Genomic DNA, 20,114 nt, shown 5'->3' with positions numbered 1-20,114 from the left:
ATAGGGATGCATCTGTGGGTGTATAGATGAAGAAATATTAAGCATATAATGATCTCATCAGTGATGTGCAAATTAGGTGTCAAAATGAAAGTAGAGGGAGCTGATATTACAAACCCAATGGAAATTGTAAATTCTTTTAACAATTTTTTCACAGATATTGCAAATCACTTTTAAATAGTGCAGATTTTCCTGTTTCAATCACAGACTTTGCAAAACTCAGAAATTATGTTCATGACAATTTGGATCCAGAAGTGTATTTCAAAATTCCTCCAGTAAGTGAAGAATTTGTGATAAAAGAATTGTCAAGTTTAAAGACATCCAAAGCTACTGGACTTGATCAATTAAGTCCAAAGATTCTCAGATTATCAGCAACTAAAATAGCCAGGTCACTGTGTTACATCTATAATTTAAGCTTAAAAACGGGCGTATTTCCTGATAGATGGAAAAGAGCAAAAGTTACTCCATTGCACAAATCTGGATCCTTAGAAGACTGTGGTAATTTCAGGCCAGTTTCAGTACTTCCAGTTCTTTCAAAGATCTTTGAAAAACATGTTCATAGTCATTTATACAAGTTCTTGAAACCCCTGATAAATGACTGACAGTCAGGTTTTCGCAAAGGCTTTTCATGCGAGACTGTGTTATGTAAAATGGTCCACACTTGGTCAAAAGCTATGGATGATGGTAATCTAAATGGTGTTATTTTTGTTGACTTACATAAGGCTTTTGACTTGGTGAACCATGAATTACTTCTCAAAAAACTTGAAATCTACAAATGTGATACCACCTCTTTAGACTGGTTTAATTCATATCTCTCAAATAGGAAACAAGTAGTGCACTTTCAAGGAAAGATTTCGGATGCCCTACCAGTATGTACAGGGGTTCCTCAGGGTAGTATCCTTGGGCCTCTTTTTTTCATATTATTCCTTAACGATTTACCGATGGTTGTTAGCAATCCTATTGAAACGTATGCCGATGACTCTACAATTATGGCAAAAGGAAAAACTCTCACTGAAATTGAAAAACTCTAAATGATGACCTTGAATCAGTTAGTCATTGGTGCATGCAAAATAAAATGGTTGTAAATACAAGCAAAACAAAGACCATGCTTATAACCAAACGCCAGAGATTGTCACATTTACCAAGAAACACACTTCATTGTAAAATTGGTCGGGATACTTTGCAGTGTGTAAATGAAGAGAGACTTCTGGGAGTTGTTGTTGATCAACACTTAAACTGGAAGTCGAACACTGATTCCATTTATAAAAAGGTCAATTCACATGTTGCATATTTACTCAGACGTATAAAACGTTATTTACCAGTCAGCACTAGACGAACATACTATATTGCCTACTTACTTCGTTATTTGGGCTATTGTTGTGGTGTATGGGGAACAAGTGCAAATTTAAACAAGTGGAACATGCTGTGCATGTTATGATGGACTTCAATTACAACTAATGGTCATGAATTGCCAGTTATGAGTATGACAGCAATGTCTAGGCAAATAGAACAGGATATGCCAGTAGTTTTTGGTCTGGTAAATGGTCAGAAATCTAAAGTCTTGCGAGACAGTGGCTGTAATGCAGTAGCAGTTAGAAAGGGACTAGTTGACAATAGTCAGATGACAGGTGATGTGCGTACATTTATCATGATTGATAGGACATGTAGAAGGGTGCCAGTTGCCAAGGTTACAGTGGACACTCCTTTCTACTCGGGAGTAGTAGAAGCTTTGTGTATGGAAACCCCATTATATGATCTAATCTTAGGAAACTTTAGTGGAGTTAGACAACCTGATGATCCTAATCCTGCCTGGCATTACCATGAAGTGAGCAAGCTAAGCCAAGGGGATGGAGAAGTGAGTATTTCTCCTAGTGGTGAGGTTGTTGATTGTAAGGTCAGTGGTGAAACAAAGAGGGAGGCTAGTCCAGAAACTGTGATACAAGCCGTTCAAATTAGAGCACAGGTAGCTGCAGAAAACAGGTCAGTTCGTAAGTTAGTTGTCCCTGATATTGCAACAGAAACTGAGCCAGTGACTGCACAAGGGTTGCAGTTGGAGCAGCAGAAAAACGAAACATTAGAGGTAAAGAGGTTCACTCTGGTCGTCATAATGTGGCAAAGTTTATCAGTAGGAAAGGTTTAATTTATCGGGAATTTCAGTCCCCTAATATAGACCATGGTCGGGTGTTCACTCAGCTAGTTGTACCATTAAAGTTTCGTCAGAATGTGTGATTGGCTCATGAGTCGATAGTGGGAGGTCACTTGGGGTCAAAGAAAACACTTGATAGGATTCTTACTCAGTTCTATTGGCCAGGAATTGATGATGACGTAATGCGATACTGTCGGTCTTGTGATATCTGTCAAAAGACTAGTCCGAAAAGTAAAGTTAGCAAAGTACCCTTAGGTAGCATGCCACTAATCGATACACCATTTAAGCGAGTAGCTGTAGATTTAGTTGGACCTTTACATCCAGTAAACTGACAGAGGTAACTGTTATATATTAACCCTAGTAGACTATGCAACACGTTATCCAGAGTCAGTAGCTCTGAAACGAATTCAAACTGAGGTAGTTGCAGAAGCACTAGTATCTATGTAAGTAGTAATATATATGATAGTTTAGGATCACTTTTTTACAACCTCCACTTTTTACCTTTTTACGTTAAATAAATGGTTTAATTTATATTAAATTTGTGTAAACACCAAAAATAACACGTAATTTTACTGTTATTCATTGTCGTTCCACTGTGGAAGGGTTTTTGAACCGTGTAGAATGTCTGTGATATGACAGTACACGATAGTACGAATGACAGTACACGACAGTATTACTATCGACGGTCTATTAATACACTTACCCATTGTCTAATTGAACGTATTGGTAGTCTTACCAGCCTCAGGCAGGTTTAAAAATAGACTCATGACTCATCATGTGTGTATGACGTCATTGTGTGTGGCGTTTACGTCTTCGACATCCTTCACCTCTATGACCCATGTGACCTGTGTGACCTTTGATACGCTCAATTAGACAATTGTATTGTTACTAGCATATACATTACAATGCGAGAGAATTGTACTACTTGCGGTAGGTTGGCACCAGAATTCAAACAAACAAAGAGGCAGGTCTATATACAGTAGAGCAGCAGTTTTTATAAGTTTTTATTTAAATAACGGTAATTTTTTTCAATGATTGTTTTATTTTCAATGATTGTTTTATTTTTAAAACAGATTTGACGCCAACGTAAACGCCACCAACTAAATCTTATCTCTTGATATTCTGCATTCCATTTATCCCAAAATCGTTTAAGAATTTGGTTCTGTGAATGTGCTTTCGTTTTCAATTCTGGTATTAGAGCAGCTTCCTGATATTTTCCTAAGTATAATAGAATTGCTTTTATGATCACACTGAAGTTGAGTGATCGATATCGTGTTGTCTCTACATAAACTTTATTGATTGATAAAAATAGTCTCGCAACAGTTGATAAAAGATAAAAATTGAGATTATACCTCTTAAAAACTATTTTAATATGGTTTTTCGGATCATAAATATTTCGATTTTTTCTTTGGTCATGCTCGAAGCTTTCATCTAAAGGTTTATTAAACGAAGTACAGCAGTTAAAACAGTGAAACCTTCCATAGATGTTACCACAAATGTTTTTACAAATATCAACACGAGGTATATTGAATCTTCTACATATATTACAATGAATAATATCATACCAGTTCATTTTGTCCCTTGCTACTGAATCACAACAAATAGAACAATGGGATTTTCCAAACAGTGTACCGCAAATGTTAGTACAATCACGGGCTACATCTGGTGCAACTTCCCGTTTACATAATTTACATATTTCCATTTTATATATTTAAAGGTGATTCAAAATGCTCACATTCACTATCGCTAATTTGCTAGACGACATGTTTGTGAAATGCACTCTGGTTTTAAAACTTTTCAAAAGCGTCTGCAAACACCTTAAAATGACCCTTTTTCAGTCACTTCCCTTCGGATTTACTTCGAGAGTTTTCGGGTATTTCCGGTCCCACTAGGTGAATAAAACTCAACAGCATTGTGAAAAAATACATTGCTAGTGGTTGTAACAGACATCAGTAAACAAAAACTACACTCTACATGTCTTATTAACCAACATTTACCGATATTTACTCACACTTTCTCACTTAATCTCGTCCGAGTCTGAAACCCATATAAAACCTAAGAAACTCGCATTCGGATCGGACAGAACAGAAGTAGGTCTCATCGACTTATTGGGGACTCGAATTATTGCTTGTTTTTATCACGGTATACAGGTGATTATTATATATTGGTAGAGGGGTAGTGTTGTCAAGTTTTGTGCGGTCACCGCGGCCGCGGCAGTAAGCTCATACTAGGATAGTTCCGCCGAACAAAGCTGAAGCAGTGTATGTACAATGTACGTATGGAATCGGGAGAGCACAGCGCACATTCGTTTCGGGTTAAATTTATCCACGTGTTGATGTAATCCATATTTATCAATCCGATATATTGTAAAATTCTTCAAGTCGTACACAAATAACGTCTCTAACTTCAAAACAAACCCTGAGAAACGGGACCGGACGTGGCTAGCCAAGTATCTAATTGCAGGCTTTCTTTCATAACCATGTGCTGGGGTCACGACCTTGATTGCCGACGTCAATATTGTCCAATCATATTTGATATCATGAACACATCGCGATATTTGATTTGTTGGTTTCCTAAACTGTACACTTCGAATACCATGATTCGTTACAGAATTCTTCTAATGAATATTAAATAGGCTTGTTGCATTAAATTAAGTGATATCGCAACAAGGGAAACCATACAAGTTTTCTTCCAGACGAGTTGCTAATGTCATGTAAATGACAACACTAAACTCACGAAATTTCCTCAATTCTTTACAATTTTATTGCTGATGATATGGCAATCTAATAGCTAGTATATTTATTCAAGATAAATATGTTTACTTTGTTGCTAATGCGCCGTTCAAAAGGCGACATCAGTGAGTATAGTCGAGTATAGTGGGCTATAATATGCTGTCGACGCCATGCCTGTCGAAGATATTGTAATGCTTCTCCTCGGCAAATAATAAAAAAACATAAATAAATTGAAACATGCGAGTGACATTAAAAGTGTTTATGTATATCTACACTGTAGTCTAGCCGTTTTGATTTATTTTGCCATAATATGGGGAGATAATATTTTAGCATTTATACCCACAGACACTGCCAATTAGTCAGAAAGTGTGAGTAAATATCGGTAAATGTAGGTTAATAAGACATGTAGAGTGTAGTTTTTGTTTACTGATGTCTATTACAACCACCAGCAATGTATTTTTTCACAATGCTGTTGAGTTTTATTCACCTGTTGACTACGCTCGTCATAGGCTACGTGCTAACCATGTCTCCTTATGATGTCATAAAATCCTGTGGTCTAGGTGGGACCGGAAATACCCGAAAACTCTCGAAGTAAATCCGAAGGGAAGTGACTGAAAAAAGGTCATTTTAAGGTGTTTGCAGACGCTTTTGAAAAGTTTTAAAACCAGAATGCATTTCACAAACATGTTGTCTAGCAAATTAGCGATAGTGAATGTGAGCATTTTGAATCACCTTTAACAATGGTGGAATATAGGCACATGTGTTACCCCTCCCAAATTTTTGTTTCTTGTTTAATTAGTAAATTGTTCTGGTTGGTAAAACATTGCATGGATGTTTCTTCAAAACAGGAATCACATTGTGTCTAGGACCTCTGTAAGTACTGATACGAGGTGTATGAAATGACATATAGTATGTATTGCTATAGCAGGTCGAAGATGCATAGTATAAGGCCTGTGCAATTAAAACCCATGTATATTTCAGGTTGCTATTTTCACAGTTAATATATCAATAAGTGTAGTCTGTACTAGTAGTAGTAGCAAGATTCAATCTACCTCTGCTTTGAAAAAAAGATACCCATTTTAATATGACGCCGTATTGCCTGTGAATGGCTCCCAAATTGAACAAAAATGAACACCAGAAATCATATTTATGCAATAGACTCAGACTTAATATTCATTATCTGCATCATGAACATTAATACGAGTAGGTCAGCACAAAAAACCGCATGAAATTCCATACAAATATGCCTTTTAAAAATTAAATTTACTTTCCCTCATAAGCTCCCATGTTAAGGAAATGTGACAAAAAATTAAATTAAAAAAACATATTAAAATTGATCATGAGAACATGACATGTATACTGTTAGTCAAGCTTTCTGACATGAGTAGTCCAATATAAAAAAAATCAAAAAATTTAATCAGAAAGGTACAAAATTAGCCTATTTTGATTTAAAAATACGCCCCCTAGTGGCCACATTTACGTACAAAAGTCCTCTTGTTTGGCGCATTTTTGAGAAATAAGCAATGTACAATACCCAAGATAGGACATCAAAAATATACTTTATTGTCAATGTATGCTCATGAAATGTTCAGGGTACATTGCCAATCGACACATATACGTGTCACAGGAATTTAAGGTCAAAGGTCAAAGGTAGAAATAGTGAGAACGCGTGCTGAACTTAGCATGGAATGAATATCTTTATTTCGAAACAGAGGCAGATTCAATCTTGCTACTACCACTAGTACAGACTACACTTATTGGTGTATTAACTGTGTAAAAACCAATCTGAAATATTCAGGGGTTTTAATTGCATGGGTCATAAAGTATGCGTCTTTGGCTATAGCTGCCATATATAGCAATGTATACATAGGGAACATACATGATACGCGTCATATTAAAATGGGTAACTTTATTTCAAAGCAGAGGCAGATTGAATCTTGCTACTACCACTAGTACAGACTATACTTATTGGTATATTAACTGTGTAAAAAGAAACCTGAAATATTCAGGGGTTTTAATTCCATGGGTCATAAAGTATGCGTCTCTGGCAAGTTGCCATATATAAGCAATGTATACATAGGAAATATAGATGATACGCGTCATATTAAAATGGGTAACTTTATTTCAAAGCAGAGGCAGATTGAATCTTGCTACTACCACTAGTACAGACTACACTTATTGGTGTATTAACTGTGTGAAAAGCAATCTGAGATATTCAGGGGTTTTAATTGCATGGGTCATAAAGTATGCGTCTTTGGCTGGCTGCCATATATAACAATGTATACATAGGGAATTATACATGATAAGCGTCATATTAAAATGGGTTACTTTATTTCAAAGCAGAGGCAGATTGAATCTTGCTACTACCACTAGTACAGACTATACTTATTGGTGTATTAACTGTGTAAAAAGCAACCTGAGATATTCAGGGGTTTTAATTGCATGGGTCATAAAGTATGCGTCTTTGGCTAGCTGCCATATATAACAATGTATACATAGGGAATTATACATGATAAGCGTCATATTAAAATGGGTATCTTTATTTCAAAGCAGAGGCAGATTGAATCTTGCTACTACGATTAGCACAGACTACACTTATTGGTGTATTAACTATGTAAAAAGGAACCTGAAATATACAGGGGTTTTAATTGCATGGGTCATAAAGTATGCGTCTTTGGCTATAGCTGCCATATATAGCAATGTATACATAGGGAATATACATGATACACGTCATATTAAAATGGGTAACTTTATTTCAAAGCAGAGGCAGATTGAATCTTGCTACTACCACTAGTACAGACTATACTTATTGGTATATTAACTGTGTAAAAAGAAACCTGAAATATTCAGGGGTTTTAATTCCATGGGTCATAAAGTATGCGTCTCTGGCAAGTTGCCATATATAAGCAATGTATACATAGGAAATATAGATGATACGTGTCATATTAAAATGGGTAACTTTATTTCAAAGCAGAGGCAGATTGAATCTTGCTACTACCACTAGTACAGACTACACTTATTGGTGTATTAACTGTGTGAAAAGCAATCTGAAATAATCAGTGGTTTTAATTGCATGGGTCATAAAGTATGCGTCTTTGGCTATAGCTGCCATATATAGCAATGTATACATAGGGAATTAATAGATATGATACGCGTCATATTAAAATGGGTATCTTTATTTCAAAGCAGAGGCAGATTGAATCTTGCTACTACCACTAGTACAGACTACACTTATTGGTGTATTAACTGTGTAAAAAGCAACCTCAGATATTCAGGGGTTTTAATTGCATGGGTCATAAAGTATGCGTCTTTGGCTGGCTGCCATATATAACAATGTATACATAGGGAATTATACATGATAAGCGTCATATTAAAATGGGTTACTTTATTTCAAAGCAGAGGCAGATTGAATCTTGCTACTACGATTAGCACAGACTACACTTATTGGTGTATTAACTATGTAAAAAGGAACCTGAGATATTCAGGGGTTTTAATTGCATGGGTCATAAAGTATGCGTCTTTGGCTAGCTGCCATATATAGCAATGTATACATAGGGAATATACATGATACACGTCATATTAAAATGGGTAACTTTATTTCAAAGCAGAGGCAGATTGAATCTTGCTACTACCACTAGTACAGACTATACTTATTGGTGTATTAACTGTGTAAAAAGCAACCTGAAATATAAAGGGGTTTTAATTGCATGGGTCATAAAGTATATGCGTCTTTGGCTATAGCTGCCATATATAACAATGTATACATAGGGAATTATACATGATACGCGTCATATTAAAATGGGTAATTTTATTTCAAAGCAGAGGCAGATTGAATCTTGCTACTACCACTAGTACAGACTACACTTATTGGTGTATTAACTGTGTAAAAAGCAACCTGAAATATTCAGGGGTTTTAATTGCATGGGTCATAAAGTATGCGTCTTTGGCAAGTTGCCATATATAGCAATGTATACATAGGGAATATACATGATACGCGTCATATTAAAATGGGTAACTTTATTTCAAAGCAGAGGCAGATTGAATCTTGCTACTACCACTAGTACAGACTACACTTATTGGTGTATTAACTGTGTAAAAAGCAACCTGAAATATTCAGGGGTTATAATTGCATGGGTCATAAAGTATGCGTCTTTGGCAAGTTGCCATATATAGCAATGTATACATAGGGAATATACATCATACGCGTCATATTAAAATGGGTAACTTTATTTCAAAGCAGAGGCAGATTGAATCTTGCTACTACCACTACTATAGACTACACTTATTGGTGTATTAACTATGTAAAAAGCAACCTGAAATATTTAGGGGTTTTAATTGCATCGGTCATAAAGTATGATTCTTTGGGTAGCTGCCATATATAAAGCAATGCATGATAATTGGCGTCATATTAAAATGGGTATTTTTTATTTCAAAGCTGAGGCAGATTGAATCTTGCTACTACAACTAGTACAGACTACACTTATTGGTGTATTAACTGTGTAAAAAGCAACCTGAAATATTCAGGGGTTTTAATTGCATGGGTCATAAAGTATGCGTCTTTGGCTAGCTGCCGTACAATGTATACATAGGGATATGATACGCGTCATATTAAAATGGGTAACTTTATTTCAAAGCAGAGGCAGATTGAATCTTGCTACTACGATTAGTACAGACTACACTTATTGGTGTATTAACGGTGTAAAAATCAACCTGAAATATTCAGGGGTTTTAATTGCATGGGTCATAAAGTATGCGTCTTTGGCTATAGCTGCCATATTTAACAATGTAGTGGACGTGGAAGTGAACGAGTTTAATGCCACTTTGCGGAAAAGATCAGGTAACAGTAAAAAACGGGGCTCTAGAGGCGGTGTAAAGAACAGGATAAAGAGAAGAGGGTGTCGACTTCCCTTACCGGCGATAACTTTCTCAAATATTAGATCATTGCATAATAAGATGGACGAACTTTCTGCCCAGGTGAAATATGACGGGGATTATCGAAGGAGTAGCTTGTTGTGTTTTACTGAAACATGGTTAAAAGAAGATTCACCTGACATAGATCTTGAGGGGTTTACTTGTATTCGCCATGATAGAGACAAGGAAAAAACTGGAAAAAGCATAGGTGGAGGACTTTGTATTTTTGTTAATGACAACTGGTCAAACAACTACACTATTCGCGAAACTGTGAGTACAAAAGATCTTGAAATCCTAACAGTTTCATTCAGACCCTACTATTTGCCCCGGGAATTCGGACAGGTGACGGTAATACTTGTGTATGTACCTGGTCCAGACAATACAGCAGCAGCCGAGCGCATAGCGCAGAGTTATAATGCAGCTGTTAATCGATCAGTCGACCAACCCGTCTTCATTCTCGGCGACTTTAACATGTGTGACATCAGTAGTCAACTGCCTAATTTGCAGCAATATGTAACATGTTCAACACGTCTGAATCGCACCCTGGACAAGTGCTACGGTAACATCAGTGATGCCTTTTCTGTCAGAAGTGCGCACCCACTTGGTCGGTCTGATCATGACGTCATCCATCTTCTTCCAAAATACAGGCAGAAATTGAAGACTTCAAGACCAAAGACAAAGGTTATAAAACATTGGACATCTGATAGTGTAGAAATACTGCAAGCATGTTTTGAGTGTACGGACTGGTCAATGTTTTTCGACAGTTGTTCAGATAAAGAAGAACTAAGTGATACCATAATTTCATACATTAAATTTTGCGAAGATTCTTTCATTGGAACAAAAACTATACAGGTGTTTGCAAATACCAACCATGGGTACGTAAAGATCTGCGTAGTCAATTGGCAGAAATTAGGAAAGCGTTTAAACAGAGTGATACGATTAAGGTCAGAGAACAACGTAAAGTGTTTAGAAGTATGGTTAAGCAAGCTAAAATTGATTACAAGAATAAGGTTGAAGACAATCTCAGTAAAGGTAAAGCAAAAGATGCCTGGAAAGGCCTTAATACGATTATGGGTAAGAATCAGAAGACGAAGGGAATAAGTACTGATGACCCCCTAGGTTTTGCAAATGAATTGAATCAATTTTATGCCAGATTTGATATACATGATTTTAGGAGTGAATGTGATACTATTTCTCAATCTCTTACTCCATCGCCAGTAACTATCGAAGAGAGAGAAGTTGCTTCTTGCTTTTTAAAACTTGATCCTTCCAAAGCCTCTGGACCAGATGGCCTGAAGGGTAAAGTTTTAAAAACATGTGCTTGGCAGTTGAGTGGAGTGTTAACCCGTCTATTTCAACTACTTTTAAACACTTGTTTCGTACCCAGATTATGGAAAATATCTAACATAATCCCTGTCCCTAAAAAAACAAATCCGAATCAATTGAATGATTACAGACCAGTTTCACTGACATCAATCCTTGCCAAATGTATGGAAAGGCTAGTTAGTAATCAGCTAAAAACGTCTGTGGCCGATCGCTTGGACCCTTTACAATTTGCTTACAAGCCCAAAAGAGGGGTAGAGGATGCTAGTGTGACTCTTATAAATCTAATTGCCAGTCATCTCGATGACGCCTCAAACTACACTCGAATTCTATTCATGGATTTTTCTTCTGCCTTTAACACAATCCAACCCCATCTGTTGATTAAGAGGCTAATACACTTACAGGTCAATCATACAATCGTGCTTTGGATTAGGCAGTTTCTAAGCGATCGACCACAGCGTGTCCTTGTAAACGGGCATATGTCTAGTGAACTAACGTTAAATACGGGTGCTCCACAGGGATGTGTCCTGTCACCCATGCTGTTTTCAATTTACACAAACGAAGTCAGTATTTCGAATACATTGTTAACTTTAATCAAATTTGCCGATGACATGGCGTTAGTTGCGAGACTGAAAGATGAAGATTCCTTGTCAAACTACTTCCTTGAAATAGGTCATCTTTGCTCTTGGTTCAAAGATAATTTTCTTACGTTGAATATTGCAAAGACAAAAGAATTAGTTCTTGATAATCGTAGAAAGTCAGATACAATTGTACCCATTAATATTGACGGTCAAAATGTGGAAATAGTGTCATCGTTCAAGTATTTGGGTTCTCACTTAGATCAGGACCTCAATTTCAGGATAAACACCGATAGTATATACAAAAAGGCTCATCAACGCCTTTTTCTTTTGAGGAAACTCAAGAGCTTCGATGTTAGCACACATATTCTAGTTTCTGTTTATCGCTGCTGTATTGAGAGTGTTTTGACATTTAATATTGTCTCTTGGTTTGGTCACCTTTCCGTTAGAGATAAGACAAGACTTTCGAGAATTGTGAATATTTGTAGCAGACTTGTCGGGGTAAGGTTCACTGAGCTTGGAGATCTGTACAAACAGGCTCTCCGTAGGAAAGGTCTGTCAATTCTAAAAGACCCATCCCACCCATTATATGACAGATTTCAGTATCTGCCTTCAGGTCGCCGGTTGCTGGTGCCTAGGGCAAAGAAAAATATATTTAAGAAGTCGTTTGTCCCATCTGCTGTCGCTGTTTTAAACGCAAATATGCCTAAATCACTGACAAGGAGCAGGGCTCCAACACCTGTCAGTCGAGACTTTTAGTCAGTCTTGGACAGTTTATATTCAATTTGTGTGTGTTCCGTCTTTTTACTCTGCTGTTTCTGTAAGTTGTTTTTGTCGTTATTGTCATTGTAGCCTGGTGCCGAAGGCAAATTTCCATTGTATTGGATAATAAAGTATATATTATTATGTATACATAGGGAATTATAGATGATACGCGTCATATTAAAATGGTAACTTTATTTCAAAGCAGAGGCAGATTGAATCTTGCTACTACCACTAGTACAGACTACACTTATTGGTGTATTAACTGTGTAAAAAGCAACCTGAAATATTCAGGGGTTTTAATTGCATGGGTCATAAAGTATCCGTCTTTGGTTAGCTGCCATATATAGCAATGTATACATAGGGAATATACATGATACGCGTCATATTAAAATGGGTAACTTTATTTCAAAGCAGAGGCAGATTGAATCTTGCTACTACCACTAGTACAGACTACACTTATTGGTGTATTAACTGTGTAAAAAGCAACCTGAAATATTCAGGGGTTTTAATTGCATGGGTCGTAAAGTATGCGTCTTTGGCAAGTTGCCATATATAGCAATGTATACATAGGGAATATACATGATACGCGTCATATTAAAATGGGTAACTTTATTTCAAAGCAGAGGCAGATTGAATCTTGCTACTACCACTAGTACAGACTATACTTATTGGTGTATTAACTATGTAAAAAGCAACATGAAATATTTAGGGGTTTTAATTGCATGGGTCATAAAGTATCATTCTTTGGCTAGCTGCCATATATAAAGCAATGCATGATAAGGCGACGTCATATTAAAATGGGTATTTTTTATTTCAAAGCTGAGGCAGATTGAATCTTGCTACTACAACTAGTACAGACTACACTTATTGGTGTATTAACTGTGTAAAAAGCAACCTGAAATATTCAGGGGTTTTAATTGCATGGGTCATAAAGTAAACGTCTTTGGCTAGCTGCCATATATAACAATGTATACATAGGGATATGATACGCGTCATATTAAAATGGGTAACTTTATTTCAAAGCAGAGGCAGTCTGAGGTTGAATCTTGCTACTACCACTAGTACTGACTACACTTATTGGTGTATTAACTGTGTAAAAAGCAACCTGAAATATTCTGGGGTTTTAATTGCATGGGTCATAAAGTATGCGTCTTTGGCTAACTTATATATATTGCAATGTATACATAGGGAATATAGATGATACGCGTCATATCATATTAAAATGGGTAACTTTATTTCAAAGCAGAGGCAGATTGAATCTTGCTACTACGATTAGCACAGACTACACTTATTGTTGTATTAACTGTGTAAAAATCAACCTGAAATATACAGGGGTTTTAATTGCATGGGTCATAAAGTATGCGTCTTTGGCTATAGCTGCCATATTTAACAATGTATACATAGGGAATTATACATGATACGCGTCATATTAAAATGGGTAATTTTATTTCAAAGCAGAGGCAGATTGAATCTTGCTACTACCACTAGTACAGACTACACTTATTGGTGTATTAACTGTGTAAAAAGCAACCTGAGATATTCAGGGGTTTTAATTGCATGGGTCATAAAGTATGCCGTATTTGGCTATAGCTGCCATATATAACAATGTATACATAGGGAATTATACATGATACGCGTCATATTAAAATGGGTAACTTTATTTCAAAGCAGAGGCAGATTGAATCTTGCTACTACCACTAGTACAGACTATACTTATTGGTGTATTAACTGTGTAAAAAGCAACCTGAGATATTCAGGGGTTTTAATTGCATCGGTCATAAAGTATGATTGTTTGGCTAGCTGCAATATATAAAGCAATGCATGATAAGGCGTCATATTAAAATGGGTATTTTTTATTTCAAAGCTGAGGCAGATTAAATCTTGCTACTACAACTAGTACAGACTACACTTATTGGTGTATTAACTGTGTAAAAAGCAACCTGAAATATTCTGGGGTTTTAATTGCATGGGTCATAAAGTATGCGTCTTTGGCTAGCTGATATATATTGCAATGTATACATAGGGAATATAGATGATACGCGTCATATTAAAATGGGTAACTTTATTTCAAAGCAGAGGCAGATTGAATCTTGCTACTACGATTAGCACAGACTACACTTATTGGTGTATTAACTGTGTAAAAATCAACCTGAAATATTCAGGGGTTTTAATTGCATGGGTCATAAAGTATGCGTCTTTGGCTATAGCTGTCATGTTTAACAATGTATACATAGGGAATTATACATGATACGCGTCATATTAAAATAGGTAACTTTATTTCAAAGCAGAGGCAGATTGAATCTTGCTACTACCACTAGTACAGACTACACTTATTGGTGTATTAACTGTGTGAAAAGCAATCTGAAATATTCAGGGGTTTAAATTGCATGGGTCATAAAGTATGCGTCTTTCGCTAGCTGCCATATATAGCAATGTATACATAGGGAATATACATGTTACGCATCATATTAAAATGGGTAATTTTATTTCAAACCAGAGGCAGATTGAAGCTAGCTAATACCACTAGTACAGACTATACTTATCGGTGTATTAACTATGTAAAAAGCAACCTGAAATATTTAGGGGTTTTAATTGCATCGGTCATAAAGTATGAGGCGTCATATTAAAATGGGTATTTTTTATTTCAAAGCTGAGGCAGATTGAATCTTGCTACTACAACTAGTACAGACTACACTTATTGGTGTATTAACTGTGTAAAAAGCAACCTGAAATATTCTGGGGTTTTAATTGCATGGGTCATAAAGTATGCGTCTCTGGCTAGCTGCCATATATAGCAATGTATACATAGGGAATATACATGATACGTGTCATATTAAAATGGGTAACTTTATTTCAAAGCAGAGGCAGATTGAATCTTGCTACTACCACTAGTACAGACTATACTTATCGGTGTATTAACTATGTAAAAAGGAACCTGAAATATTTAGGGGTTTTAATTGCATCGGTCATAAAGTATGATTGTTTGGCTAGCTGCAATATATAAAGCAATGCATGATAAGGCGTCATATTAAAATGGGTATTTTTTATTTCAAAGCAGAGGCAGATTGAATCTTGCTACTACGATTAGTACAGACTACACTTATTGGTGTATTAACTGTGTAAAAACCAACCTGAAATATTCAGGGGTTTTAATTGCATGGGTCATAAAGTATGCGTATTTGGCTATAGCTGCCATATATAACGTATACATAGGGAATTATACATGATACCCGTCATATTAAAATGAGTAACTTTATTTCAAAGCAGAGGCAGATTGAATCTTGCTACTACCACTAGTACAGACAACACTTATTGGTGTATTAACTGTGTAAAAAGCAACCTGAAATATTCTGGGGTTTTAATTGCATGGGTCATAAAGTATGCGTCTTTGGCTAGCTGCCATATATAACAATGTATACATAGGGAATATACATGATACGCGTCATATTAAAATGGGTAACTTTATTTCAAAGCAGAGGCAGATTGAACCATGCTACTACCACTAGTACAGTCTATACTTATTGGTGTATTAACTATGTAAAAAGCAACCTGAAATATTTAGGGGTTTTAATTGCATCGGTCATAAAGTATGATTATTTGGCTAGCTGCAATATATAAAGCAATGCATGATAAGGCGTCATATTAAAATGGGTATTTTTTATTTCAAAGCTGAGGCAGATTGAATCTTGCTACTACAACTAGTACAGACTACACTTATTGGTGTATTAACTGTGTAAAAAGCAACCTGAAATATTCTGGGGTTTTAATTGCATGGGTCATAAAGTATGCGTCTTTGGCTAGCTGCCATATATAGCAATGTATACATAGGGAATATAGATGATACGTGTCATATTAAAATGGGTAACTTTATTTCAAAGCAGAGGCAGATTGAATCTTGCTACTACCACTAGTACAGACTAAACTTATTGTTGTATTAACTGTGTAAAAAGCAATCTGAAATATTCAGGGGTTTTAATTGCATGGGTCATAAAGTATGCGTCTTTGGCTATAGCTGCCATATTTAACAATGTATACATAGGGAATTATACATGATACGCGTCATATTAAAATGGGTAACTTTATTTCAAAGCAGAGGCAGACTGAATCTTGCTACTACCACTAGTACAGACTAAACTTATTGGTGTATTAACTGTGTAAAAAGCAACCTGAAATATTCAGGGGTTTAAATTGCATGGGTCATAAAGTATGCGTCTTTCGCTAGCTGCCATATATAGCAATGTATACATAGGGAATATACATGTTACGCATCATATTAAAATGGGTAATTTTATTTCAAACCAGAGGCAGATTGAAGCTAGCTAATACCACTAGTACAGACTATACTTATCGGTGTATTAACTATGTAAAAAGCAACCTGAAATATTTAGGGGTTTTAATTGCATCGGTCATAAAGTATGAGGCGTCATATTAAAATGGGTATTTTTTATTTCAAAGCTGAGGCAGATTGAATCTTGCTACTACAACTAGTACAGACTACACTTATTGGTGTATTAACTGTGTAAAAAGCAACCTGAAATATTCTGGGGTTTTAATTGCATGGGTCATAAAGTATGCGTCTCTGGCTAGCTGCCATATATAGCAATGTATACATAGGGAATATACATGATACGTGTCATATTAAAATGGGTAACTTTATTTCAAAGCAGAGGCAGATTGAATCTTGCTACTACCACTAGTACAGACTATACTTATTGGTGTATTAACTATGTAAAAAGCAACATGAAATATTTAGGGGTTTTAATTGCATGGGTCATAAAGTATCATTCTTTGGCTAGCTGCCATATATAAAGCAATGCATGATAAGGCGACGTCATATTAAAATGGGTATTTTTTATTTCAAAGCTGAGGCAGATTGAATCTTGCTACTACAACTAGTACAGACTACACTTATTGGTGTATTAACTGTGTAAAAAGCAACCTGAAATATTCAGGGGTTTTAATTGCATGGGTCATAAAGTATGCGTCTTTGGCTAGCTGCCGTACAATGTATACATAGGGATATGATACGCGTCATATTAAAATGGGTAACTTTATTTCAAAGCAGAGGCAGTCTGAGATTGAATCTTGCTACTACCACTAGTACTGACTACACTTATTGGTGTATTAACTGTGTAAAAAGCAACCTGAAATATTCTGGGGTTTTAATTGCATGGGTCATAAAGTATGCGTCTTTGGCTAGCTGATATATATTGCAATGTATACATAGGGAATATAGATGATACGCGTCATATTAAAATGGGTAACTTTATTTCAAAGCAGAGGCAGATTGAATCTTGCTACTACGATTAGCACAGACTACACTTATTGGTGTATTAACTGTGTAAAAATCAACCTGAAATATTCAGGGGTTTTAATTGCATGGGTCATAAAGTATGCGTCTTTGGCTATAGCTGTCATGTTTAACAATGTATACATAGGGAATTATACATGATACGCGTCATATTAAAATAGGTAACTTTATTTCAAAGCAGAGGCAGATTGAATCTTGCTACTACCACTAGTACAGACTACACTTATTGGTGTATTAACTGTGTGAAAAGCAATCTGAAAGATTCAGGGGTTTTAATTGCATGGGTCATAAAGTATGCGTCTTTGCTAACTGCCAAATATATCAATGTATACATAGGGAATTAATAGATATGATACGCGTCATATTAAAATGGGTATCTTTATTTCAAAGTAGAGGCAGATTGAATCTTGCTACTACCACTAGTACAGATTATACTTGTTGGTGTATTAACTGTGTAAAAAGAAACCTGAAATATTCAGGGGTTTTAATTGCATGGGTCATAAAGTATGCGTCTTTGGCTATAGCTGCCATATATAGCAATGTATACATAGGGAATTATACATGATACGCGTCATATTAAAATGGGTAATTTTATTTCAAAGCAGAGGCAGATTGAATCTTGCTACTACCACTAGTACAGACTACACTTATTGGTGTATTTACTGTGTAAAAAGCAACCTGAGATATTCAGGGGTTTTAATTGCATGGGTCATAAAGTATGCGTCTTTGGCTATATATAACAATGTGGATACATAGGGAATTATACATATGATACACGTCATATTAAAATGGGTAATTTTATTTCAAAGCAGAGGCAGATTGAATCTTGCTACTACCACTAGTACAGACTACACTTATTGGTGTATTAACTGTGTAAAAAGAAACCTGAAATATTCAGGGATTTTAATTGCATGGGTCATAAAGTATGCGTCTTTGGCTATAGCTGCCATATAACAATGTGTACATAGGGAATTATATATGATACGCGCGTCATATTAAAATGGGTAACTTTATTTCAAAGCAGAGGCAGATTGAATCTTGCTACTACCACTAGTACAGACTATACTTATTAGTGTATTAACTGTGTAAAAAGCAACCTGAGATATTCAGGGGTTTTAATTGCATGGGTCATAAAGTATGCGTATTTGGCTATAGCTGCCATATATAACAATGTAAACATAGGGAATTATACATGATACGCGTCATATTAAAATGGGTAACTTTATTTCAAAGCAGAGGCAGATTGAATCTTGCTACTACCACTAGTACAGACTACACTTATTGGTGTATTAACTGTGCAAAAAGCAACCTGAAATACTCTGAGGTTTTAATTGCATGGGTCATAAAGTATGCGTCTTTGGCTAGCTGCCATATATAGCAATGTATACATAGGGAATATACATGATACGCGTCATATTAAAATGGGTAACTTTATTTCAAAGCAGAGGCAGATTGAACCATGCTACTAACACTAGTACAGTCTATACTTATTGGTGTATTAACTATGTAAAAAGCAACCTGAAATATTTAGGGGTTTTAATTGCATCGGTCATAAAGTATGATTGTTTGGCTAGCTGCAATATATAAAGCAATGCATGATAAGGCGTCATATTAAAATGGGTATTTTTTATTTCAAAGCTGAGGCAGATTGAATCTTGCTACTACAACTAGTACAGACTACACTTATTGGTGTATTAACTGTGTAAAAAGCAACCTGAAATATTCTGGGGTTTTAATTGCATGGGTCATAAAGTATGCGTCTTTGGCTAGCTGCCATATATAGCAATGTATACATAGGGAATATAGATGATACGTGTCATATTAAAATGGGTAACTTTATTTCAAAGCAGAGGCAGATTGAATCTTGCTACTACCACTAGTACAGACTAAACTTATTGTTGTATTAACTGTGTAAAAAGCAATCTGAAATATTCAGGGGTTTTAATTGCATGGGTCATAAAGTATGCGTCTTTGGCTATAGCTGCCATATTTAACAATGTATACATAGGGAATTATACATGATACGCGTCATATTAAAATGGGTAACTTTATTTCAAAGCAGAGGCAGACTGAATCTTGCTGCTACCACTAGTACAGACTAAACGTATTGGTGTATTAACTGTGTAAAAAGCAACCTGAAATATTCAGGGGTTTTAATTGCATGGGTCATAAAGTATGCGTCTTTCGCTAGCTGCCATATATAGCAATGTATACATAGGGAATATACATGTTACGCATCATATTAAAATGGGTAATTTTATTTCAAACCAGAGGCAGATTGAAGCTTGCTAATACCACTAGTACAGACTATACTTATCGGTGTATTAACTATGTAAAAAGCAACCTGAAAT

General features: G+C 35.8%; 1 protein-coding gene across 1 annotated transcript; it reads left to right on the top strand.

Moving 5' to 3' along the window:
- The first annotated feature begins 9,828 nt into the window (after positions 1 to 9,828).
- On the top strand, positions 9,829 to 12,446 carry LOC144438678 (uncharacterized). The gene is made up of 2 exons (XM_078127819.1): positions 9,829 to 10,522; positions 10,639 to 12,446. The coding sequence occupies exons 1-2, from the start codon at positions 9,829 to 9,831 to the stop codon at positions 12,444 to 12,446; spliced, it is 2,502 nt and encodes an 833-aa protein (XP_077983945.1).
- Positions 12,447 to 20,114: the final 7,668 nt, after the last annotated feature.

This window comes from Glandiceps talaboti, chromosome 8 (genome assembly GCF_964340395.1).
Source record: "Glandiceps talaboti chromosome 8, keGlaTala1.1, whole genome shotgun sequence".
Classification (NCBI taxonomy): Eukaryota; Metazoa; Hemichordata; class Enteropneusta; family Spengelidae; genus Glandiceps; species Glandiceps talaboti.
This window is presented reverse-complemented; position numbering and strand designations above follow the sequence as displayed.